The sequence below is a fragment of the Xenopus laevis genome, chromosome 7S (genome assembly GCF_017654675.1).
Source record: "Xenopus laevis strain J_2021 chromosome 7S, Xenopus_laevis_v10.1, whole genome shotgun sequence".
Taxonomy (NCBI): domain Eukaryota; kingdom Metazoa; phylum Chordata; class Amphibia; order Anura; family Pipidae; genus Xenopus; species Xenopus laevis.
The window spans coordinates 2,394,783-2,421,468 of record NC_054384.1 but is presented as its reverse complement, the minus strand read 5'-3'; the positions used below and the strand labels follow the sequence as shown (position 1 = coordinate 2,421,468).

The 26,686-nt window shown below is 43.5% G+C and overlaps 1 protein-coding gene across 3 annotated transcripts in view; it reads right to left on the bottom strand.

The window, feature by feature from the left end:
• Nucleotides 1–26,686, bottom strand: part of LOC108697311 (attractin-like protein 1) — a 294,681-nt gene that overhangs the window by 118,886 nt on the left and 149,109 nt on the right. For 2 of the 3 annotated variants that reach the window (XM_041570808.1, XM_018227238.2), the window contains exons 22-25: nt 22,568–22,620; nt 14,522–14,616; nt 12,371–12,449; nt 4,096–4,253 (exon numbers count right to left, since the gene is read on the bottom strand). In XM_041570808.1, the coding sequence (XP_041426742.1) occupies nt 4,096–4,253; nt 12,371–12,449; nt 14,522–14,616; nt 22,568–22,620 (385 nt within the window). Of the gene's footprint in view, nt 1–4,095; nt 4,254–12,370; nt 12,450–14,521; nt 14,617–22,567; nt 22,621–24,709; nt 25,597–26,686 lie in introns of those variants that run through there. The other variant, XM_041570809.1, reaches the window with a different exon arrangement.

Sequence of the window (26,686 nt, the reverse complement as noted above, 5' to 3'; positions counted from 1 at the left end):
TGGACAGCCTACTTTATGCAAGGAGCAAGAAGCCAAGGAATCAGTGCAATGTCTATAGGGCTGCACCTTCTGGAAACGGCACCCCCAAAACTGAACATCAGCTGTAACTTATCCGACACCCGCACACAATGATAATTGGAATTGTGATGTCCCGGCAGAGGGGCCCATCGTTACTTCCAGGAACACATTTGGCTTTATGTTTGCAGGGCGGCTAATCCGCTGCGTCTCGAGACACTATAAAGTGTATTTATGATGGGTCTAAGCTACAGTTAAAACAAGGGGGAAGGTGGAGCGAGGGATGGGTGCCAATGGGAGAAATTGAGATGGACCAGTGCCAGGTATTCCATTTCTTATCATCCCTTACTGTAATATCAGGGAATAGCAATCAAAACACTGAAATGGGAAATGAAAAAGAATAAAATAATATGGAAGGTCCAGACTAAATATATTTCTATATATTATTTGCCCTTTATATATAAATATAAATATATACACTGCCATCCACATCCTACAATGATATAAATTGATCTAATGCGGCAAATATTAAATCTGACTTTCTCTACTAAAACAATGAACTAGGGATGCACCGAATCCACTATTTTGGATTCGGCCGAAGCCCTGAATCCTTTGCGAAAGGTTCGGCCGAATACTGAACTGAATCCTAATTTGCATATGCAAATTAGGGGTGGGAAGGGGGAAACATTTTTTACTTCCTTGTTTTGTGACAAAAAGTCACAAAATTTCCCTCCCCGACCATAATTTGCATATGCAAATTAGGATTAGGATTCGGTTCGGCCAGGGAGAAGGATTCGGCTGAATCTGAATCCTGCTGAAAAAGGCCGAATCTTGGATTCGGTGCTTCCCTACAATGATATGAAGGAGCTGATATAAGTGTCACCACCTGCTTTCCTATCAGATCAGAACAATGGAGCCATGGGCTGAAGTCAAGGGCACTAGGGTGGCACCATCCTCCACCGTATCCAAATAATGGGACCACAGACCAGATGGACAGAATCTTCCACTCATTTGCACGTCCAGCCTCCATGGTTTGATTCATTCAGCCCAAATAATGAGGGTGCAGCAGCTCCTCTTCACTGCCAGGCTCCATACAACTGTCATCATGGAGCAGCAGCAGATGACATTTCCAAAGAGTTTCATGTGATCCATTTGTTTGCCGACCTGCCATGGACTCATGTACGGGCAGAAAGGTTAAACTCCTCCAAACTGCCCAACCCCATCTGAGTATTCAAGGCAAAAACCTATGAAGCAAAGGGAATTTGTCTGAACCTTCAAATGCAGAGCTGGATCGTTTGGAGCCACATCTAAAATCCCATCTGTTGGGCCTTTATTTACAAAAGCCACTGGTACCTTTGTGAGTCCTGGGAAAGCTGGTGAAGGACTCAAACCAGCCTATGATGAAGTGTTAGTAACACGAAACGCGTAAGGCTATATATTTGGTCATAATAGACTCTTTCAATTTGCTTTTACTCGCCTGGTGGAAGAATGCCTTTATCTTGAGTGCCTGCTCTACAATATTTCGAAGGTCTCAAAACTGTCAGTGGCACAAATACTGGAGGAGTGGGGCAATTGCACCCACCATTCCCCCGGGGATGCAGCGAACGCAGTAAGGAAACCGTGTGTCTTGAGTGGGCCCGGAAGAGAGTAGTTACATTACTGGCCATTGACTGATATTTTACCAAGCAAGTCCCATGCACTTACACGGCTTCCCTGGTGAGTCACAATGAATGTGCCAAAAAAATGTCATCTCCAGGGAACAATGGCCCCTCTCTTCCGCTGCTTTATAATGAATTGACGCCATTGTCTCGCATTGTTTGGGATAAAATGAATTCTGCATTGACGCAACTTTCCCCCTTGTTGTAAAAAAAACGGCATTTAGCTAATTATCTCATTGTGGCTGGACGAGAAATCTATTTAAAGGGGAACTTCACCCTTTCACACATATAACGACCTATAATACCCTAAAATTTAATTGTTCCTGTGGAACCGGGATGTAAATGAAAGAGAGAGACGCTGATCTCTTCCAAGATCTTTAGTGGGTGAATGTTCAGCGGTTGGCGGCACTGGGGGGACGCAGAGACTATAACCTTCCAGGAGGAGTGATTAAGCAGCCAAGAGCTAAATGCACTTCTCAGTAATAAGCCTAATGTATATTTCACATCATATTGCCCATAGGTAATGCACTGTGCCTTCCAGAGAAACTTCCCAATTAGCTGCTCAGAATATTTTATTGATTAACTGGGGCACCCAAAGTACATGAAGCACACGGAGGCCCAATGGCACATTCCTCAGTCCGATGCTGTGAAAGGGCCATTTAACCTGCATTTTGCCTTTATATGTGAGTATTGAGAAAACATACAATCATTTTCTTCCCCCTAACTCCTATGCAGTTTCAGTCTTACACAGGAATCCATTGGCAGCAAAGCCATTTAAAGAAGAAGAAGTAAAGCCTAACTAAAGAAGTAGGTAGAAATGTTGTACATGATGTTTTGTGCTTCTGTACCAGCCCAAGGCAACCACAGCCCTTTAGCAGTAAAGATCTGTGTCTCCAAAGATGCCCCAGTAGCTCCCCATCTTCTTTTCTGCTGATTCACTGATTCACATGCTCTGTGCTGCTGTCACTTACTGAGCTTAGGGAGCCACTCACAATATACAGTACACATAGAATAGAAATGTCACAATATAAGGCTGATTAGTAATTAATACACATAATTACTACATGGCAGCACAGAAACCAGTGCAATTAGCATCAGAATTGAATAATCAGCAAACCTGTAGCATCAGCTTATATTACAGCCAGGGAAGCTGATTTTCTGCTGGATAATTAGTGACGAGCCCTAAGCTTAGCTTCTCAACAGCCAATCAGAGCCCACTGAGCATGTGAGTGTCACAGACACTTTCCAAGATGGTGACCCCCTGTGACAAGTTTGAAGTCCTGGATCATTGCTGCTATTGACAAGCTCAAACTTTAGCCTCGTGCAATAAGTTCACTATAGAAAATATGACATTTTTGACCATATTCATTTTTAGGGTTTAGTTCTCCTTTAAAATTCGCTCTCCGACTGATCCAATATGATTTCCAGTAGTGAAGTTGTTCTCTGCGGCTGGGAGTTGGCAGAGCCGAATAACTGCCAGACCCCCGGCCTCCCTCCCGTGTTTAAGAAAATCTGACACTTGCAATATTTCCCGGCTTCCAGGAGAGCTGGTTAACGTGGCAATTTCTACTCGGCTGCCATTTATAATGTGGTGTCAGGATCGTATGTTTTTCTTGACACTGAGGAACTAAAGCAGCACAACTAGAGAATTAAACCAACCGGCAGAACGGCGGACGGCAATGCTGTGAGGTCCCCCCGACCCCTGTAAATGAAAGTGCTCCTTATGGGGGCCCTCGGCACCTGGGTTAAGCAGAGATATTTTGATAAACCCTGCAGATGTTAAAGGGAAACTGCACCCAAAAACATTTTCTTTCATTACTCAAAAAAACCCAACAGTGTTTAGATGGAGTTTGCATTTAAATATAGGTGGTCTAGTCCGGTTCACCCAACTCATTTGTAGGTATATGTATATGACTCCATCCCCATTGCCCAGGTGTAGTAACCCATAGCAACCAATGAGATGTTTCATTTTAAACAGGTGGCCAGTAAACGCTTCCTGCTGATTGGATGTTATAGGTGATTAAATGTTGCACTTTTTGTTCCATGACCCCAATAAGTATAGGACTCTTCAGATGACTATCCAGAGATGCTGGGAGTTACATTACAGAACAATCTGCTGGTAGTGGATCTGATACGTGTCCTTATTTTAGCCACATAGGAAAGAGCGCTGTGCCCAGTAAATATAAAGCACCATAGAGAGGTACAGCCAATCAAACCAAGGTGGGACCAAGAGGTTCAGCCCAACTCAGACCAAATTGGGAAGAAGCTCCATTGGAAGATCAACTGAGATCGGGTAGAGCTGCAGAATGGTCAGCCCAAAGCCCTTCTTAATGCCCATCAAACCTGAGAAGTCAGCTTTAGAGGGGCTGCTTTTGGGGTTCCCCTCTGCCCACTGTTCCATGGATAACATGTAGGCACTAACCTGGATTTTGATGGGCCAGGTGAAGTTGCTGACGTAGACATAGAAAGTGATGTTGGGGTTGCTTCTGAAGTTGAACTTTTCGCAGGAGAAGCTGTCTCTGTATTCCTTGATGTGAGCCCTGGAGACCAGAGGAACCTCCTCGCCCGAGATGGTCCCGGCTGTAATGAAAGAGGAAAAATCACCATTAGGATTTCGAGTGGAACGTGCCTAGGAAGGAGAACTACTATGGGCACGGGTTGGGCCCCAAGCTGGTCCTTTCTACATCAGGTGTTTAAATCCATGAAAACCAACCAAGGACCACACAATGGCCCCATGCTCCCCTATTAGCCCAGTATAACTTTCTGCCAGACTATAAATTATATGAATTACCCGCCTGCTACAGATTGCGGCTGAAATATATGCAGAGATGAAAGAATTTTATTTTCTGTTTTCATTCTGCAATCAGTCTGGACCGGTCTCCTTCTTTACGATCATACGAGTCCGCCCGACACTTATTGCTATTTAGTAGAACTGTGCCAGTCCTGAGAGCAGTTGGGGTCAGGGTCCCCCCCTTGTCAAATGGGATATTAATGAGCGAATCTGTTCTCTGCTGAATATCCCAAACGTTAACGATACATGTGAACCGGGTCGTCTAATAATTCTATTATGCTTTATATATGGAGTTTTACCCTAAAATGCAAGCGACCCTAAGGGTCAGGGCACACACTCAGATTCGGGGAGATTAATCTGCCGTTGACAAATCTCCTATTTTTCGTGGTGACTAATCTCCCCAAACTGCCTCCTGTCGGCTGGAATCTAAATCGCCGCCGGGATGACACTCGGAACGCTTCGTTTTCTGATGTCGCCCGAAGTTTCCTCGTGAGGCAAAATAGAAAAAGAAGCGCTCCAAAGAAGAGGGGATTAATCTCCCCAAATCTGAGCATGTGCCCTGACCCTTAGACGCTACGCCCAGCCTCGTTACAGAAGATTTTCCCTTTATAGCCACAAATGAATCTGCAGTAACTGATCTGGGGCAGACGCTGGAGTCGATGAAGATTCTGGGAAGGACCATAAGCTTCTGGGAAGAATAGAGACGAATATAAATTTTACAGCAAACGCGTCCCATTTATCACCCTCTCCATCGCGAATGACTTTCTATAATTTATTCCCTGTGTCAATAAATATTCATGGGTAACTAAAGCAAGGAAAGCGAAATTTGCTTGCGCTATAAAGGCGTCTCAGCCCGGGAATAAGGAATTGTATAAAAATACATTGTGGTGTTTCCCATCGACATTTAATGGTCTGGTGGTTTTGTTTGATTAAAGCGTGGGAATATGTACCGGCCCGGGGGGCTCCAATAAATGGGCTCAGATCAAATACAAATAATGAGGGTTATTGTGGGTGCAAGGGGCCTACCCTGCCTTGAACCTGTATAGGATTTTTTTTTAAAGGGGAAGTAAAGGTATAAACACTTAAACCCACGTATCCAGTGCACAAAACATAGTACTTCCCACAATTCCAGTGTCACTGTGGCCACGAGGCAACCGTTGTATTTTTGACGCAAAACGGACGCAATTTCCTGCGCTGGAAGGTTGTCGTTCTGGGGCTCTTGATTGTTTAGGTGCAGGGCCAACGCGGGAATCCTGGAGTTATTACCTGCTCAAAGATGGCGGCAGCTCTAGTTTTCTCCTGCGTCAAAACATGCAACACTTCTGCGCAAATCTGAACAAGTGATTCTATAGACACCCCAGAATCACCCCCTTAAAGTTGCCTCCCTCGGGTGCCTATATATAAATACAGCGCAGGGGGGTGTCCAATATGTTTTGTGTTTTCTCCTTAAAGGGATTGTGTCGTGATTTTTATGATGTCGTTTTTATTTCTAAATGACACTGTTTACACTGCAAATAATTCACTGTACAATATAAAATGTCATTCCTGAAGCAGCAAGTGTATTTAGTTGTAATATTGGTGTGTAGGTGCATCTCAGCTCATTTTGCCTGGTCATGTGATTTCAGAAAGAGCCAGCACTTTAGGATGGAACTGCTTTCTGGTAGGCTGTTGTTTCTCCTACTCAATGTAACTGAATGTGTCTCAGTGGGACCTGGATTTTACTATTGAGTGCTGTTCTTAGATCTACCAGGCAGCTGTTATCTTGTGTTAGGGAGCTGCTATCTGGTTACCTTCCCATTGTTCTGTTGTTTGGCTGCTGGGAGGAAAGGGAGGGGGTGATATCACTTCAACTTGCAGTACAGCAGTAAAGAGTGAATGAAGTCACATGACTCAAGGCAGCTGGGAAACTGACAATATGTCAGATTTCAAAATTAAATATTAAAAAATCAGTTTGCTCTTTTGAAAAATGGATTTCAGTGCAGAATTCTGCTGGAGCAGCACTATTAACTGATGTGTTTTGAAAAAAAAAACATTTTCCCATAACAGTATCTCTTTAATAATAACTTTGTACTTGGCAGAATTCCACATTGATGACAAACGTTCTCTTTGTATTTTAAATCATTTTCAGTTTTCTAAAAAGGTTTAGGCACTATCCCGCCTAGTGGGGGTGATTGGGGGGTACAGGGTGAGATATGGGCAGATATAGGTCTGGAAGCTCAGCTTGAAGTTCAATTTGGTTTGCCGTGAGCTCCTACATCATATCCCACATAATGAAATCCCTGATGATGTGGACGAATGGCCGACAGGTTCATGGTTTCCTTCTGAAAAGCTAAAGGGGACCCTGACCAGTTGTTAGATCTCAAATAAGGCCGAAAAAAGAGTCAGAAAACGTATTCTTTCTAGCATGATGCTCCACATTCCCTGAAGATCCCTTATCCAGAAAACCATTGTTCCCCATACACAACTGTTACCCTTTCAGTTGCTTTACTGCTGGTGGAATCTCCGGGCAGTTGATTTATATTTCCCAGTTTATGACCCTTTCGCACAGTCTCACCCTTCGGATCATTGTGTTGCGAGTGAATCGCTTGCTCTTATTCGTCTGTTCCTTTATTAACAGTCTGGTACAGTTCCCACATCTCCTTCCCTTCACTTTAGGTTTCTCCAAAGCATCGATCATGCGGCCTCTATCCGTCTCTTTATATTACTGCCCGTTACACATATTGGTGTCATCAGTGAGAGAAGCTCATTCTGTAGCAACGACATTCCCTGTCTGACACATTGAATTCCACAGAAAAATAACCGACCCAATTATTTCCCTCTCTCCCCTACTGAGCTGCTCTCCTGCCCCATCCGACTCTCAGCTCTCGGCTTTATATGGGGCAACTAATTGTGTCCAGTCCAGTTAGGGGGAAATTTGGGGCGAGTGCTTATTTGTACCAGGGTACCCCTGGAACTATAGCAGGGTGACACCCCAATGTTTCTATATATCTGTAACCTTGTTATGAGCTAAGGGGGCCCAGTCTGAAGGTCAGTTAGGGGGAGATTTGGGGTGAGTGCTTATTTGTACCCTGGGTACCCCTGGAACTATAGCAGGGTGACACCCCAATGTTTCTATATATCTGTAACATTGTTATGAGCTGAGGGGGCCCAGTCTGAAGGTCAGTTAGGGGGAGATTTGGGGTGAGTGTTTATTTGTACCCTGGGTACCCCTGGAACTATAGCAGGGTGACTGTACCCCAATGTTTCTATGTATCTGTAACCTTGTTATGAGCTAAGGGGGCCCAGTCTGAAGGCCAGTTAGGGGGAGATTTGGGGTGAGTGTTTATTTGTACCCTGGGTACCCCTGGAACTATAGCAGGGTGACTGTTACCCCAATGTTTCTATATATCTGTAACCTTGTTATGAGCTAAGGGGGCCCAGTCTGAAGGTCAGTTAGGGGGAGATTTGGGGTGAGTGCTTATTTGTACCCTGGGTACCCCTGGAACTATAGCAGGGTGACACCCCAATGTTTCTATATACCTGTAACCTAGTTATGAGCTAAGGGGGCCCAGTCTGAAGGTCATTTAGGGGGGAGATTTGGGGTGAGTGCTTATTTGTACCTGGGTACCCCTGGAACTATAGCAGGGTGACACCCCAATGTTTCTATATATCTGTAACCTTGTTATGAGCTAAGGGGGCCCAGTCTGAAGGTCAGTTAGGGGGAGATATGGAGTGAGTGCTTATTTGTACCCTGGGTACCCCTGGAACTATAGCAGGGTGACTGTTACCCCAATGTTTCTATATATCTGTAACCTTGTTATGAGCTAAGGGGGGCCAGTCTGAAGGTCAGTTAGGGGGAGATTTGGGGTGAGTGCTTATTTGTACCCTGGGTACCCCTGGAACTATAGCAGGGTGACACCCCAATGTTTCTATATATCTGTACAAGCAAATAGGAGCAGTAGCACACCTGGTCTCTCAGAATCCTCACCGGTGCTTGGGGTTAAAGGAGGACGGCACCTCCAACTAATGACCAATAAGATGAAAACGCCAGCACACGAATGCTTAAGGGTTCAAAACCCGTGTTTATTGTCAATGCCAAACAGGAAACCTGTTTGGCATTGACAATAAACACGGGTTTTGAACCCTTAAGCATTCGTGTGCTGGCGTTTTCATCTTATTGGTCTATATATCTGTAACCTTGTTATGAGCTAAGGGGCCCAGTCTGAAGGTCAGTTAGGGGGAGATTTGGGGTGAGTGTTTATTTGTACCCTGGGTACCCCTGGAACTATAGCAGGGTGACTGTACCCCAATGTTTCTCTATATCTGTAACCTTGTTATGAGCTAAGGGGCCAAGTCTGAAGGTCAGTTAGGGGGAGATTTGGGGTGAGTGTTTATTTGTACCCTGGGTACCCCTGGAACTATAGCAGGGTGACTGTTACCCCAATGTTTCTATATATCTGTAACCTTGTTATGAGCTAAGGGGGCCCAGTCTGAAGGTCAGTTAGGGGGAGATTTGGGGTGAGTGCTTATTTGTGCCCTGGGTACCCCTGGAACTATAGCAGGGTGACACCCCAATGTTTCTATATATCTGTAACCTTGTTATGAGCTAAGGGGGCCCAGTCTGAAGGTCCGTTAGGGGGAGATTTGGGGTGAGTGTTTATTTGTACCCTGGGTACCCCTGGAACTATAGCAGTTTCAATGTTTCTATATATCTTTCAAGGAGGGCAGATACAGTATTACTTTACAATATTCTCCATTTCTGGAAAACGTAAAAAAAAGCTTCTAGTAGTTAAATAGCAAATATGGGCAAATATTAATCATGCTACATTTATGGGATCCATTATCCAGAATGCCTGGGACTTGGGCTTTTCTTGGTCAGAACATTGAAAACCCAATAGGGCATTTTTTACCCCCCGATGAATTTCTGTGTATCTGTGGGTGTCTCGCAGTTACAGGGGGTGAACTTGGAGGAATTGTTTGTTTTACAGGACACAAAGGGAATGGCTTTGATTGACTTTACAAGAGTGAAGGGTTGAATATGATAGTTCTTCTCCTTTTGATATTTTATTATAATTAACGTAATTATGGAAAGGCAATAGAACTGATAATATTCAAGTCAAGTTGCCTCATTCTTTTGGAAGCTTGTGGAGCCGTTCGCTATCTCCCATTTAATGGAGAACTTTCGCTCATAACTTCCCAGGGTCCCACGTGGCCCATTCTTTTGTTTTTTTTAGCAAATTCATTTTTTATCGGCCTTCATTAACGTATATAAATATATTTAAATTACCGCTATCTGCCTCGTTCCTTGTATACAATAAAGGATCTTCCCATTGAATTAAATCCTCTCATTCAAATAATCCCGCTAACTCACGGGAGCTGCTCAGATGTCTCTTTTAAAAGTCACCGAAGCCAAAACCTTTTGGGCGAAGACGGACGCAGATTAGGAATCTTCTGCCCCCAAGGGGAGCGATTGCTAAAAAGACGGGAACGCAAGCGATAAAGAGACTTTCTCGGCAGCAGCAGATGAGCCTCATTGTTTGATATGGATGTTAAGGTTATTAATTAAATGCGAAGTTGTAACGGCGAAACAAAGGAATTAGGATCGTTGTCTGTTTATCTTAATTGAAATCACGGCATTTCATAACGTTGTCATTTCCCCGCCCCCTCTCGCAATAAATACAACAAAACCACTTGCCGCCAAAGTCATTTTAATTGAAAAAAGTGGGGACTTAACATGTTAATGAAGCTTTAATCACAAGCCAAATCATCGGAGCTTTAATCAATGGCATTCATGGAAAGGCAACAATAGCGCCCCATGAATAAGAAGAGATTCAAATGAAGTTTGGGGGTTTTTTCTTTAAACTAAAACAGATTCTTTTGGAAAAAGATTTGCAAATTGCTTTTCTATATTTGCACAGGTGATCATGAAACACAAGAAAGGGAAGAGTCGAGATCTCGGTTTTGGATTTTAAAAATTGCAAATTGGTTTTGATTTTTTATTATTTGTGTTTTTTTTTTAGTTATTTAGCTTTTTATTCAGCAGCTCTCCAGTTTGTAATTTCAGCCATAGGATCCAAATTTGAATAAGAGACTGGAATATAAATAGGAGAGGCCCCAATGAGGAATAAAAAGTAGCAATAACAATAAATGTGTAGCCTTAAAGAGCATTTGTTTTTTAGATGGGGTCAGTGACCCTCATTTGAAAGCTGAAAAGACTCAGAAGAAGAAGTTGAAAACCCATTGATATGGTCAGATACGTGCAGAGATATTATCGTTAGCCGACAGATCCCATCGACTAAATTACCGATCGTCAATGTCGAGACGATCTAAACATGTTACGAAAAACGGATGAAACTTGAATTTTGTACGATTTTATCTTTGCGTCTCTAGACAATTCCACAGTTCCGTTTTTACCAACAATGTTTATTTATTCTTTGTACATCTCCCAGTCATTATTAATCTCATGGTGGTTCTTGAGTGACACAAGATTTGGACAAATACTGAACCGATTCCAAATCCTAATTTGCATATGCAAATTAGGGGCAGGAAAAGAAAAAGTGGAAAAAACTCTTCTTTTCTGACGAAAAGTCATGTGATTTCCCTACCTGCCCCTAATTAACATATGCCAATTAGGGGTTGGATTGGCCAGGCACAAGGATTCTGCCAAATCCAAATCCTGCTGAAAAAGGCCGAATCCTGGCCGAATCCCGAACCGAATCCTGGATTCAGCACATCCCTAGACTGTATACCGGTATGAGATCCGTTTTCCAGAAACCCATTATCCAGAAAGCTCGTCTATCATAGACTCCATTTTATCCCAATATATAACTTATAACTGGTTTCTTTTTTTGTGTAATAATAAAACAGTCGCTTGTACTTGATCCCAACTAAGATATAATTAATCCTTATTGGAGGCAAAACCAGCCTATTGGGTTTATTTCATGTTTATATGATTTTCTAGTAGATTTAAGGCATGAAGATCCAAATTACCAAAAGACCCCTTATCTGGGAAACCCCAGGTCAGTTCCAGATAACATTATTATAACATATATGTATTATATGTAGAAAATCTTTTTAAACGGACTCAATAAAGGTACTTTTAATGTTTTAAAAAAGGTCCTGGTGTGCACGTGTCTTTCTAGAAATTGTTTATATATTATATACACAACATAACATTTGCTTAAAATGGACTCTATAGAAGATTAATTTTCTGAATAAAGTGTTTCTGGATAAGGGATCCCACCCCTATACATGCCAGGAAACTCCCTCTTACACTGAGCTCCTTTCCCAATACTGACAAATATGAGTATGGATGGGAAACGCTTGAAATTGTACTACAGGTATTCGGAAACTGAATTACATTCCCATAGACTCCATTATAATAAAATTATACAAATTTTTAAAAATTATTTCCTTTTCCTGTGTAATAATAAAACAGTAACTTGTACTTGATCCCAACTAAGATATAATTATTCCTTATTGGAGGCAAAACCAGCCTATTGGCTTTATTTCATGTTTATATGATTTTCTAGTAGACTTAAGGTATGAAGATCCAAATTACGGAAAGATCTGTTATCATTCTGGATAACAGGTCCCATACCTGTACTACACAATAACTACACAAAGACACAACAGCTTTTACACAGGAAGCGGTTTCCCCTCTCCTGCAAGCGGCACATTCAGAACAGGTCAAACATCTCAGGATTCTGGTTACGTTTCCCGTAGATTACGGGAAATTAAATGACTTTATTGGCAGACCCAATGCTTTTCACTTAAATCCGATTATTGAAACCCTCGCACTTCATCACAGGGGAGAGCTGTGTCTATAGTGGGGCTGTTGTATTGTAGGTAAGTGGCTGTCACACCGGCTGTGTCTGAACAATAAAGAAATCGAAAGTCCAAAGCAAATCTTATCACTTTCACTCACCTGTCGATCCGATGGACCAAGTGATGTTGAGGTTGAAGTTGTTGGACGCGTTAATGGAAATATCCAGATTCTTATTTGACTGATGGGAAAAATAACAGAGAGAGAAACTGTCAACATCTATAACACAAATGACAGGAGAGATTCCTCTATATAATGTACATTCCTGGTCTTTTGAAGGTACCAGAAGATTAAGCCTGGGATAATGGACAAGGCTGCAGGCTCATGTATTATAAGGGATAATGTACCCCCTACTGTAAATGATAAGGATATTAGAAGTCACTGAGGGGTTGTTCTGTGACCATATAAAGGCACAAGGCTGCAGGCTGAGTTATACAGGGAACTCTGAGTATCACTCATGTATTATAAGGGATAATGTACCCCCTACTGTAAATGATAAGGATATTAGAAGTCACTGAGGGGTTGTTCTGTGACCATATAAAGGCACAAGGCTGCAGGCTGAGTTATACAGGGAACTCTGAGTATCACTCATGTATTATAAGGGATAATGTACCCCCTACTGTAAATGATAAGGATATTAGAAGTCACTGAGGGGTTGCTCTGTGACCATATAAAGGCACAAGGCTGCAGGCTGAGTTATACAGGGAACTCTGAGTATCACTCATGTATTATAAGGGATAATGTACCCCCTACTGTAAATGATAAGGATATTAGAAGTCACTGAGGGGTTGTTCTGTGACCATATAAAGACACAAGGCTGCAGGCTGAGTTATACAGGGAACTCTGAGTATCACTCATGTATTATAAGGATAATGTACCCCCTACTGTAAATGATAAGGATATTAGAAGTCACTGAGGGGTTGTTCTGTGACCATATAAAGGCACAAGGCTGCAGGCTGAGTTATACAGGGAACTCTGAGTATCACTCATGTATTATAAGGGATAATGTACCCCCTACTGTAAATGATAAGGATATTAGAAGTCACTGAGGTGTTCTGTGACCATATAAAGACACAAGGCTGCAGGCTGAGTTATACAGGGAACTCTGAGTATCACTCATGTATTATAAGGGATAATGTACCCCCTACTGTAAATGATAAGGATATTAGAAGTTGTTGTTCTGTGACCATATAAAGGCACAGGGGGTTCAGGTAATATATGAAGGTTCAGGGGTGAACTGTACATGGGGTTTATGTCTATTTATAGTGTGTGTTTTTCAAAGCTTGAAGGAAACAATCGCATTTCCCTGCCGGCTCTGGTTTTATGATTATAATGGAATATAAAGCCATTTCCTATTGGTGCACTAAAAGCTTATGCTAAAGAGTCTTGATGCTTTGCACTTATTTCTCCACGGAGGAAGAGTACGGTTTTTATGGCGATCATCTGGATTATGCTGTGGGTTTTTGCACAAACAGATGCAGCTTATTATATTTTTGCAATTCAGCGACATATCATTTATTGCCATTTTTACATTCTGGAAGAATCTTTCTCAGCGAGTTCTCCGTTTCTTTGGTGTCAGGCAGAGGTTGTCAGACAGGGGATGCTGGGAGATGCAGTTCTACAGGAGAGGAAGGGATTTATATTTGGTTACATTAATTAGGGCTGGATTTAGGATATGGCCAATGATTTGCAACAAAAGGGACAATTGGGACCCCCCTGTCCTTTTACTCCAACTCCTGAGGTTGATCCGCACCTTAGTAACCTGCAAAGCTCTCACCTGTACACGGAGCAGAGTAAACAGCGTCTGTTTCCAGGTGAAGAGATAAAGGCTCTGACATTTGGCAGCAAATGCAGAATCAATAGGACTAATGTCCTGCTGTAAAATATTCCCGGAAAACAGATCGGGATCCTGCCATTGCCACTAATTGTATAACCAGCTCCCCCGTTATTCCCGGGATCATTAAATCCACAATCTTATTTATACACAACTTGATTGAATGTGAAATGCACCGTGTCCTGGGGAGTTAAAGGCACAAAGCCTCCACCAAAGCAGCCGCGTTATATTATGTGGCTGGGGATGTTGTAGTTCAGCAACAAATGGAGACCCGGCTTCTTGACTCATATATTGGGGCCACAGTGGAATCTGTGGGTTCGTCTGCACCTCGTTACAGAATCGACAGCATTTCCCCCCCAGGTAGAAGAATAAATTCATGTGTCTCCCCATGTCCAGAATTCACCTCATTGGAAACTCACCTGCTCAGGGTTGGCAATAAAATTAATGGCGGTGTGATAGCGATCATCTTCCTGCACGAGGCTGAACGTGAACTGGTAATCGATGAGGAGGCTGTCTGTAATACAAGCAACGAGGGGCAGAAACATTAGTGGAAACAAACACAGGACAAAGAGGGTGTAACAGAAAAGTGTTATTGTCAGACCAGTCTATCAGGAATACAGGGAATATGCAAGTGAGAATAATCCATAGTGGGCTCTCCCTACTATACCTGCTATCCCACACATTCCCTTCCCAGAGATTATTATCCACTGTTACTATAGACACCATCTCCCCCTACTATACCTGCTATCCCACAGTCACACTCCCTTCCCATAGACTATTATCCACTGTTACTATAGACACATCTCTCCCTACTATACCTGCTATCCCACAGTCACACTCCCTTCCCAGAGACTATTATCCACTGTTACTATAGGCACCATCTCTCCCTACTATACCTGCTATCCCACAGTCACACTCCCTTCCCAGAGACTATTATCCACTGTTACTATAGACACATCTCTCCCTACTATACCTGCTATCCCACAGTCACACTCCCTTCCCAGAGACTATTATACACTGTTACTATAGGCACCATCTCTCCCTACTATACCTGCTATCCCACAGTCACACTCCCTTCCCAGAGACTATTATCCACTGTTACTATAGGCACCATCTCTCCCTACTATACCTGCTATCCCACAGTCACACTCCCTTCCCAGAGACTATTATCCACTGTTACTATAGGCACCATCTCTCCCTACTATACCTGCTATCCCACAGTCACACTCCCTTCCCAGAGACTATTATCTACTGTTACTATAGGCACCATCTCTCCCTACTATACCTGCTATCCCACAGTCACACTCCCTTCCCAGAGACTATTATCCACTGTTACTATAGACACATCTCTCCCTACTATACCTGCTATCCCACAGTCACACTCCCTTCCCACAGACTATTATCCCACTGTTACTATAGACACCATCTCTCCCTACTATACCTGCTATCCCACAGTCACACTCCCTTCCCAGAGACTATTATCCACTGTTACTATAGGCACCATCTCTCCCTACTATACCTGCTATCCCACAGTCACACTCCCTTCCCAGAGACTATTATCCACTGTTACTATAGACACATCTCTCCCTACTATACCTGCTATCCCACAGTCACACTCCCTTCCCAGAGACTATTATCCACTGTTACTATAGACACATCTCTCCCTACTATACCTGCTATCCCACAGTCACACTCCCTTCCCAGAGACTATTATCCACTGTTACTATAGGCACCATCTCTCCCTACTATACCTGCTATCCCACAGTCACACTCCCTTCCCAGAGACTATTATCCCACTGTTACTATAGACACCATCTCTCCCTACTATACCTGCTATCCCACAGTCACACTCCCTTCCCAGAGACTATTATCTACTGTTACTATAGGCACCATCTCTCCCTACTATACCTGCTATCCCACAGTCACACTCCCTTCCCAGAGACTATTATCCACTGTTACTATAGACACATCTCTCCCTACTATACCTGCTATCCCACAGTCACACTCCCTTCCCACAGACTATTATCCCACTGTTACTATAGACACCATCTCTCCCTACTATACCTGCTATCCCACAGTCACACTCCCTTCCCAGAGACTATTATCCACTGTTACTATAGACACATCTCTCCCTACTATACCTGCTATCCCACAGTCACACTCCCTTCCCAGAGACTATTATCCACTGTTACTATAGACACATCTCTCCCTACTATACCTGCTATCCCACAGTCACACTCCCTTCCCAGAGACTATTATCCACTGTTACTATAGGCACCATCTCTCCCTACTATACCTGCTATCCCACAGTCACACTCCCTTCCCAGAGACTATTATCCCACTGTTACTATAGACACCATCTCTCCCTACTATACCTGCTATCCCACAGTCACACTCCCTTCCCAGAGACTATTATCCACTGTTACTATAGGCACCATCTCTCCCTACTATACCTGCTATCCCACAGTCACACTCCCTTCCCAGAGACTATTATCCCACTGTTACTATAGACACCATCTCTCCCTACTATACCTGCTATCCCACAGTCACACTCCCTTCCCAGAGACTATTATCCACTGTTACTATAGACACATCTCTCCCTACTATACCTGCTATCCCACAGTCACACTCCCTTCCCAGAGACTATTATCCACTGTTACTATAGGCACCATCTCTCCCTACTATACCTGCTATCCGACAGTCACACTCCCTTCCCAGAGACTATTATCCACTGTTACTATAGACACCATCTCTCCCTACTATACCTGCTATCCCACAGTCACACTCCCTTCCCAGAGACTATTATCCACTGTTACTATAGACACCATCTCTCCCTACTATACCTGCTATCCCACAGTCACACTCCCTTCCCAGAGACTATTATCCACTGTTACTATAGGCACATCTCTCCCTACTATACCTGCTATCCCACAGTCACACTCCCTTCCCAGAGACTATTATCCACTGTTACTATAGGCACCATCTCTCCCTACTATACCTGCTATCCCACAGTCACACTCCCTTCCCAACTCTTCCCTTTCACCTGTCCCCATAAAGTACCTCTACCCCAGACTGGCACACGGGCTCCTGAGACTTGCCCTGATCTGGGGGTACAGTTGGCAGTAGGTTGGGTACATGGCAGTGAATTTATGGAGGTATCAGTGCTATTAAACCAGTGGATCTGTGGGTACAGTTGCCTGACTCATAACTCAGGGGGACAATACAGTAACATAAGCAGCAGCAGGGGGAGCCCGTGTGACCAGGCTGTGGCCAAAGCAGATGCCGCTGCACATTCCAGCAACTTAAACTAGAGAAATTCAAGATAAAATATAAAAATAAAAAAGCACCTGAAATCAGAGTGGGGTCTTTACACTTTTGCCTTCAATCAAAGAAGCGCAGGAATGTCACAAAACAGCAACACTGCCCCCTAGTGCCCCCTCCTGATTAATTTCACTTACAGAAGCAAAAGACAGTTTGTTTGTTCTGCCTCTAATTCATCAGCAGAGAATGGACACAAACATAATGTTCCCCTGTACATAATGTACCACGTTATACTTCCCAGCATTCCCTGCCATCCAACAGCCACTCGTTATAAAGTATGGGGGGGTTAAACTTTTAATCCATGCAGGAGTCTGTTCCCCATCTGTTTTCTATGGATTGTCAGCTCTTCAAACCAATGAAGGTATATTCATTTCTCTTCCCTTCTATATTTCCCCTGCCCATTTGTCTCTCTACTCCCTAACTCTCTTTCCCTTCTCTCCTTCTGTCTCTCATCCCCTCTCCTCTCCTTTTCTCCCCCAACTGTTTGGCCTTACTCTCCCCCCATCCTCCCTCTTCTCTCCCCTTCTATATTTCTCCTCTCCCCCATTTGTCTCTCTACTCCCTAACCCCCTTTCCCTTCTCTCCTTCTGTCTCTCAACCCCTCTCCTTTCCTTTTCTCCCACAACTGATTGGCCTTACTCTCCCCCATCCTCCCTCTTCTCTCCCCCATTTGTCTCTCTACTCCCTAACCCCCTTTCCCTTCTCTCCTTCTGTCTCTCATCCCCTCTCCTTTCCTTTTCTCCCCCAACTGTTTGGCCTTACTCTCCCCCATCCTCCCTCTTCTCTCCCCTTCTATATTTCTCCTCTCCCCCATTTGTCTCTACTCCCTAACCCCCTTTCCCTTCTCTCCTTCTGTCTCTCATCCCCTCTCCTTTCCTTTTCTCCCCAACTGTTTGGCCTTACTCTCCCCCATCCTCCCTCTTCTCTCCCCTTCTATATTTCTCCTCTCCCCCATTTGTCTCTCTACTCCCTAACCCCCTTTCCCTTCTCTCCTTCTGTCTCTCATCCCCTCTCCTTTTCTCCCCCAATTGTTTGGCCTTAGTCTCTCTTTACAGTAGGCTCAGCAGCTGAGGACTGTTTGGGGGTGAAACAAGACAAGCAGATTATTTGAGTAGTTCTCACTATAACCTTCATTGTGCAGTGAGATGGGTGTAAATGTGAGTGTATTGTGCCGCCTCTCTCTTTAGCAATGAATATCAGGCTTCAGCTCTTACCTCGATACATTAAGCCAAATACACTCAGAGGTAATTGCATTTCTTAATATCTATTGATTTTCCCCATTCGCCATTCACTTCTCCAATGCAACCGAGATTTCTAATGAAGATATGAAAAGGGCTCACTGTATTTTATTTCCAATAAATTGAAAATAATAAAGTTTAATAGGCTCAGCCTTCTCAGATAGGTCTGACAGTTTAACTTTACTTTCAAGCCACAAACATACCCAAGTAATATGTATTGATCTTCATTCACAGACTTTCTTCAAACTGGCCCTAAAAGGCTCCCGCATGGGAATGGGCACTATTCCATTTATTTGCTAAAGCTTTAACCCCCCATCTACATTAGTACTTGATAGTTTCGGCTGGAGAAAGTCAAAAGCATCTGACCAACCCTCCCTCAATGGATTCCTATGTCCAGTTTATCAGAAGGAGAGAACAGCATTCAAATGAAACCTGCTGCAGAACATGGGGAAATATTGGCAATCAGAGCAATTTCCAGATTAAGGTGGTACTTAGTATTCATTCCAGTAGCTACATATTGTCCCTTGATATAATATACAGTACAGTTGTGTCATGGAGAGGATAACACACTATACTGTAATACGAATAACTACTATGGGGGCATGAGCTCTATCCTTTTCTCAAATCTGCATTACTTGGGATAAAAGTGGAGGTGCAGTAACTTACATGGACAATATCATAGGTCTTTAATAAAGGCTTATCTGTAGGGCTCGGAGGTAAGTAGTGCCCCTGACAGTACTAGGGTACAGACACCATCTTGCCCCACATCAAACTAGGGCTGAGATCGAGGAGATTCAAATTCAACGAAACTGGAGTAGATCAAGCCGTAATGAAGCCGAAACCAAGTCCAAACTAAGAAAGAGTCTACACCAGAAGACACAATACCAAGCAACTTGACAGACTATGGCAGTTCAGTGTATAACGGGCGAGGCACTAATCAGCGGGGTCAACTCATCCAATATGGGATGGGGGGGTAAAAGTAGCTTCTAGCCTGACTGAGAGGGGAGAAATGCAAGACCTACGTAAGAATCATTATCTGATAAAGGGAATAAATTCAGAAAGGAGACTGAATCAAGTTCAAGCTAAGAATGAGTTGAGACTGAGCAGACACAATACTGAGCAACCACAGGGGAAGATGTAGAGAGGTCAACCAACTCCATGTCATGAGGGAGATAATGATCCAGACCTGAATTCCTCTTCACACTTAATGAGAACATGAAATAAGTTCTCATTTTGGCCGGGAGTCGATCATTATCTCCATCATGATGTAGGGTTAGTTGACAGCTCTGAAAATGATGTCACAAATGGCTCCTACCATGACTAACGTATGTTCTTGTTGTTAGTGTTCTAGCCAGGAGAACGTGCAAGAGCTAGACAAGACCAAGAACATCAAAAATTGGTTTTGAGACTGGTCCAACAGTGGCTGAGCTGGGAGGAGAGATGGAGACTATGATGGTGTTTAGGCTGAAAAATAAAGAAAGAAAAGTGTGGGCGAGGATCTCAAGCAGGTCTCAAGCAGGACACACAGCAAGAGGAGCCTTCAGAAGACTTGGAAATGTTCAGGTTTGGACAGAAGACAAATGACTTGAGCAGCCGGCGAGTGAGAGGCTATCAGCTCATGTGTCCAGGAATGTTGATAATGCGGCTCTGAATCAATCAGTTTCTGTTTCAGGTTAACAGGTTATTGTCTTTTCATTCCTCACCTGGATGCTCCCCGGATCTCCTTAGGGAAAACCTGCCTCTTTCCTTCAGAACGAGAGATGAGGACGTTCTTGTGTCGGACGTGATTAGACATTGCCGCCGGCACGTGGGGGGGGGGAGATTTTACTAAACTGCCACAATCAATTTGGCTCAACATCCATTCCATGGAGTTCTGAAGACAAGACTTCTCTTTTAATAGCGGCTGTACTCGTAATCAAACATTTTTATAACCTGTTACGTTAACAAGCTGTTCTACTGGCTGCGGCGGCGAGACGCTCGGGGGGAAATTCATCAAAGGCGCAATTTAAATACCAACTCAGAGTATATCTTTCTTTTTTACTCTCTTATATTTCAATATCTTTACAATATCAAGTGTGTGTGTTCTTCTTCCTCTACCTTCAGCAGATAAACCCAAGAACACAGCTCTCTGGTTACTGCAAACTACATTTCCCAGAAACCCCTGCAGGGAAAAATTGTCATACATGAGCCAAAACAAGACTAAACGGTGTGATTTCTGCAGCAGTTCTTTGTATTGTCTGCACAGCACTGCACAATTTATGCTTAGTCGCACACAGCACTTTCCAGGCACACGGGTACCAATTACACAGGGGCACAAACACACATTCTCAAGCAGTTCCCAGCTTTTTCTGCTATAAGTAATATTCATTTCCCAGACCATCCGTGATCCCCAATACATTAACAACTACTGGTCTATTTGCTCCTGAACACACACAGACCTAAAGGGGTGATGTCCACTAATCCCCCCAAAGACAAAGCGAGAGAGAGAATAGTGAGAAGCAGAAAAGATGGGGTTGGAGGAAGAAAGAGGAGAGAGTGTGAAAGAATGAGGAGAAAAGAAAAGGCGAAAAGAAGGGAAGAGCCAGAGAGAAAGAGAGATGACAGAGAAGAGTAGCTCAATGGCAGGTATAGAAGGGGAAAGTAGAAAGAAGCCAGGAAGAAGGGAAAGACATGAAGAGAAGAAAGAGACTGGAAAGGAGAAGGGAGAAGAGACAGTGAGGGACAGGAGAGAAAGGTTGAAGGCAGGACAGGGGTAGGACAATAGAAGATATAGAAAGAGAAAGAGGAATAAAGGGCCAGACAAACAGGAGAAAGGGGCTGGAGATAAAGAGAGGGAAGAAAATAAGGGGAAGTGAGGGGCAGGAGGGAAGAGATGGAGAGAAAGGGTGAGGGTAGAAGAGGAGCAATAGGGGCAAAGAAGGGGAACGCAGAAGAGAAGAGGAAGGAAAGAAGGAGGAAATTGGGCTGGAGCAAAGGAGAAGAAATAGATAAAGAAAGGGGTTCAATCTTGAATACAGGGAAAGAAAAGGAGGGTCCAGACTAAAGAACTTCGAATGATAGGAGAAGACAGACCAAGTGGTTGCTTTAAATGTACGGTGTATGTTTTTGGGTTTGTGCCCTGGGCCTTGGAGAGCCTAGAAATTGCCTCATGTATAGTAGCAGAGAAGTTAAATCACCCTGGAGTTAGCACCCTGGAGTAGGCACCCTGGAGTTAGCACCCTGGAGTTAGCACCCTGGAGTTAGCACCCTGGAAGTAGCACCCTGGAAGTAGCACCCTGGAGTTAGCACCCTGGAGTTAGCACCCTGGAGTTAGCACCCTGGAGTTAGTACCCTGGAGTTTGCACCCTGGAGTTAGTACCCTGCAGTTAGCACCCTGGAGTTAGCACCCTGGAGTTAGTACCCTGGAGTTTGCACCCTGGAGTTAGTACCCTGCAGTTAGCACCCTGGAGTTAGTACCCTAGAGGAGATAGGAGACTGAATGAGAATTAGAGGGTTGGATTTGCATAACGGAGGTACAGAAAATGACTATTAATAAGACACTGCAGAGGTGAGTTACTGTACCAATTAGCGCAGATGAGACTCCACAGAAGATGTAAGGGGAGGGGTCAAACTGCAGATAATGGTACAGGATCAGGCACCCCCGTCCCACAGAGCTTACAATTACACATCAATACTGAGCATCTGTTGGAATCCCCACCACTGCTACTAGAATATAGATTGTGAGCTCACACGCACACAAACACCCTCTCCATATTCCTCAAAATCAGTTTTTGGCAGAGAATAGGGACTCAATGGGAAGAGACAAGATTCAATGTGTTCCCTGAGAATCCTCACTATAACCCCCACTGTGCGGGTATTTACCCAATGGGAGGGATTCTAAGGAGGGCAGAGTAGTAAGAAACTCACAGTAGCAGGTCCCACGGAGAGGATTTCCCAGGTATCTGTTTTCTGAATCACATCTGTAGAACAAAACAGGGAAAAAAACAAAGAAATGAGAATTAAAAGTAGCGAGAAAAAACACATTGGCTCATTAGAGTCACCATAACCATGGGGGGCAAGTGATGAGATAAACCCCCCAAATGTGATAGAGATACCCCTACGTCAGCACCCGAGGTGACCAGGGGCAAGTGCAGCAATCAGGCCTACAGCACACCCCAAAACTCCAAACCCACTAGGGTAACACCGTCTTACAGAACAAAGATTCATGAATTCAAAGGCTGAAACCCAAAAGAACACTGTGTGCATTTATAAGTGAGCCCGGCAGATGTTCCTGAGACGTTTAGTTCAGCAGCAGATTGAGAGCAGCGGGGGGCACCCTGTAAGGAAGAGCCACATAATAACGGAACAGATTGGTACAACGGGTTATAGAACAGATAACCCTCCATTCCCCGGGGTTCCCCCCACTGAGTCCTCTGTATTATAGAGCAGAAATAGATCTTCTGTGGCACCAGGGTGGGCTGCTCGTCTGTCTGTCTGTCTGTCTGATCAGGTATCTATGGTAAATACACACAATGTAGGCTCCATGTAGATTTATTCCTAATACCATAAATGTTTTGGGTTGATTTTCCACAATGCAATGAATATTTTGGGGTGCATTAACACATATTATCACCCAACAATACCCTTACTGCACTTGGGGACCAGATCAGTGCCGACCCTCAGACCCCAGTACTACAAGACCCCAAAGTATAGTCTCTGCCATAGAGACACGGGGAGCGGCACAAGGAGGTGAAGTGGGAGACACAGACAAGTTTCTCTTCAGACTCTGGTGCAGTTAATTCAATCCCAGGATGGAAGAATTAAAGGGAAGTTGTATCAGGAGTCAGAGGCAGCAGTGCAGAGAAGAGAAAGGGACAGACACAATGACAGTTACACAGAACTATAAACCCAGTGAGAATGAGGAATGAATGGATATTGGGAAGTTGTATCAGGAGTCAGAAGCAGCAGTGCAGAGAAGAGAAAGGGACAGACACAATGACAGTTACACAGAACTATAAACCCAGTGAGAATGAGGAATGAATGGATATTGGGAAGTTGTATCAGGAGTCAGAAGCAGCAGTGCAGAGAAAGGGACAGACACAATGACAGTTACACAGAACTATAAACCCAGTGAGAATGAGGAATGAATGGATATTGGGAAGTTGTATCAGGAGTCAGAGGCAGCAGTGCAGAGAAAGGGACAGACACAATGACAGTTACACAGAACTATAAACCCAGTGAGAATGAGGAATGAATGGATATTGGAAAGTTGTATCAGGAGTCAGAAGCAGCAGTGCAGAGAAAGGGACAGACACAATGACAGTTACACAGAACTATAAACCCAGTGAGACTGAGGAATGAATGGATATTGGGAAGTTGTATCAGGAGTCAGAAGCAGCAGTGCAGAGAAAGGGACAGACACAATGACAGTTACACAGAACTATAAACCCCGTGAGAATGAGGAATGAATGGATATTGGGAAGTTGTATCAGGAGTCAGAAGCAGCAGTGCAGAGAAGAGAAAGGGACAGACACAATGACAGTTACACAGAACTATAAACCCAGTGAGAATGAGGAATGAATGGATATTGGGAAGTTGTATCAGGAGTCAGAAGCAGCAGTGCAGAGAAGAGAAAGGGACAGACACAATGACAGTTACACAGAACTATAAACCCAGTGAGAATGAGGAATGAATGGATATTGGGAAGTTGTATCAGGAGTCAGAGGCAGCAGTGCAGAGAAGAGAAAGGGACAGACACAATGACAGTTACACAGAACTATAAACCCAGTGAGAATGAGGAATGAATGGATATTGGGAAGTTGTATCAGGAGTCAGAAGCAGCAGTGCAGAGAAGAGAAAGGGACAGACACAATGACAGTTACACAGAACTATAAACCCAGTGAGAATGAGGAATGAATGGATATTGGGAAGTTGCATCAGGAGTCAGAAGCAGCAGTGCAGAGAGTAAGTGACACAAATTATATTTTTTTTCTTTCATTTTTTAATAAAAGTGTCTTGTCAAGTAAAAAGCTTCTGTTTAATTGGCTGATTTAATGTCTGTGCAACAATGTGACGAGCGCCTGTAAGAAAAGGCTGAATCAGCAGAATGTGGGGGTGGGGGTGGGACGTATAATAATAAGAATATCTGATGTCGGACATATAAATCTCACAGGCGAGCGCTGGTGAAACATGGGATTCAGTAGTTAGACATTATCTGGCCGAGCTCCAAGTATTTCCCTCGTTTCCAAGGATAATTAAAAATGTCCTTAACGAGGTTATATTTTATGGCTGTCACATGACTCAGTACAGGACATTTGCATCGATCACTCGCACTCTCTGCACTTTCAGCTAAAACCCATTGTTGCCCCCCATCTCTCAATGTGTCAGAGATTCCTTCAAGCTCTATTGGTAAAAGCCAAGGCCGGGACCTGAGCCCACAAATATTCCATTATATGGAAAACTGGGAAGAAAGGAGAGGAGAAGAGGGGACTGTGTCTGGGGTTGGATTTAGATAGACACTGTCACCCCAATAATGAATTCCGGCCACAGCAAGTAGTTTGGGGCTTCATTTAAAGCCTCCTCTGGGTGTTATTGCCATAAAGTGAGGCTGTATGAAATGATGCCCATCTGAATCCTTTATGAAGAGGGGGTTCTGGACAGTTCCAAGAGGGCAACAACACCAGGGGGAATTTTCTATTTATTGGAAGGACAAAAACAAGTCCTGTATTCCATGACAGCCAATCAGACTGTTGCTTTCATTGTATTTCCTGTATTAGACCAGTAAAAGCCGACTGCTGACTGGTTGCTCATTGCACACAGAGGAAAAAGCATACAGAAAAACAAAACTGCATTTTTATTTCTTTGGAAGCTCCGTGTGGCCTTTACAGATGAATATAACTGCGTCTCTGAGCCAGACAGTGCGGCACTGACCTCCATGGAGGGGAGAGGAACCTGCACTGAAAAGATAAGAGGTCGGTAATTAATATGTTATATTAGCTGCCGGGATTCTCTCTAAAATATGATCCAGCAGAAGCCTGAGCACATAGATATATATATTATTTAGTTCTGAATGTAACGGGATTAGCTGCCCAGCCACTATATATTAATCCTAATGTATTTATATCCTTAGATACTGTGCCTCTTGTGCTGTTGCTGAACTACCTCCAGCGCTGTCTTCGGATTGCTGGGAGTTTCATATTGGCACAGGGAGATAATCCAAAATTCTATGGCCCCTCCAGCCTAGAAGCTACATTTCCAAACCCTAGCAACAAGGATAAGTAGAAGGTGTCTGAATAGTACAACGAGCAATAAATAGTTCTAATCAGCAACATTTCTGGTTGCTGGGGAGTCACTGACCCTGACGACCAGAGATCATTCTCATTTGATGGGAGTGTAGAGCCAATGAGAAAGTCGTCTGGCTTCTTCCATTTGCAACTTATTTGTTTCATTTAAAGGTGAAAACTCCATTTCAAATACAAAGTTCAAGTCAATTTTAAAGTGGCGGTTTACCTTTAACTTTTAGTATGTTATAGAATGGCTAATTCTAATCAAACTTTCCATTGGTCTATTTATTTTTTATATTTTTTTAATTATTTGCCTTTTTGTCTCTTCCCAGCTTTCAAATGCGGGGTCACTGACTCCATCTAAAAAACAAATACTCTGTAAGGCTACAAATGTATTGTTATTGCTACTTTTTATTCCTCCTCTTTCTATTCAGTCCCTCTCCTATTCATATTCCAGTCTCTTATTCCAATGGATGCATGGTTGCTAAGGAAATTTGGACCATAGCAACCAAATGGCTAAAATTGCAAAAAATAAATAAGTCAAAAACCACAAATAATAAAAAATGAAAACCAATTGCAAATTGTCTCAGGATATCCCTCTCTGTATCATACAAACAGCTGATTTAAAGGTAAACAACCCCTTTAAAGACAAATCTGTAACTCGGCTCGGGAGACGGGAGAAGTGGAGCTGAGGTAAGGGAGGAATTAGGGGAATTAATAAGGGCACGTTCCACACTTGGCAAATATTTTCTTAGGCAAATCG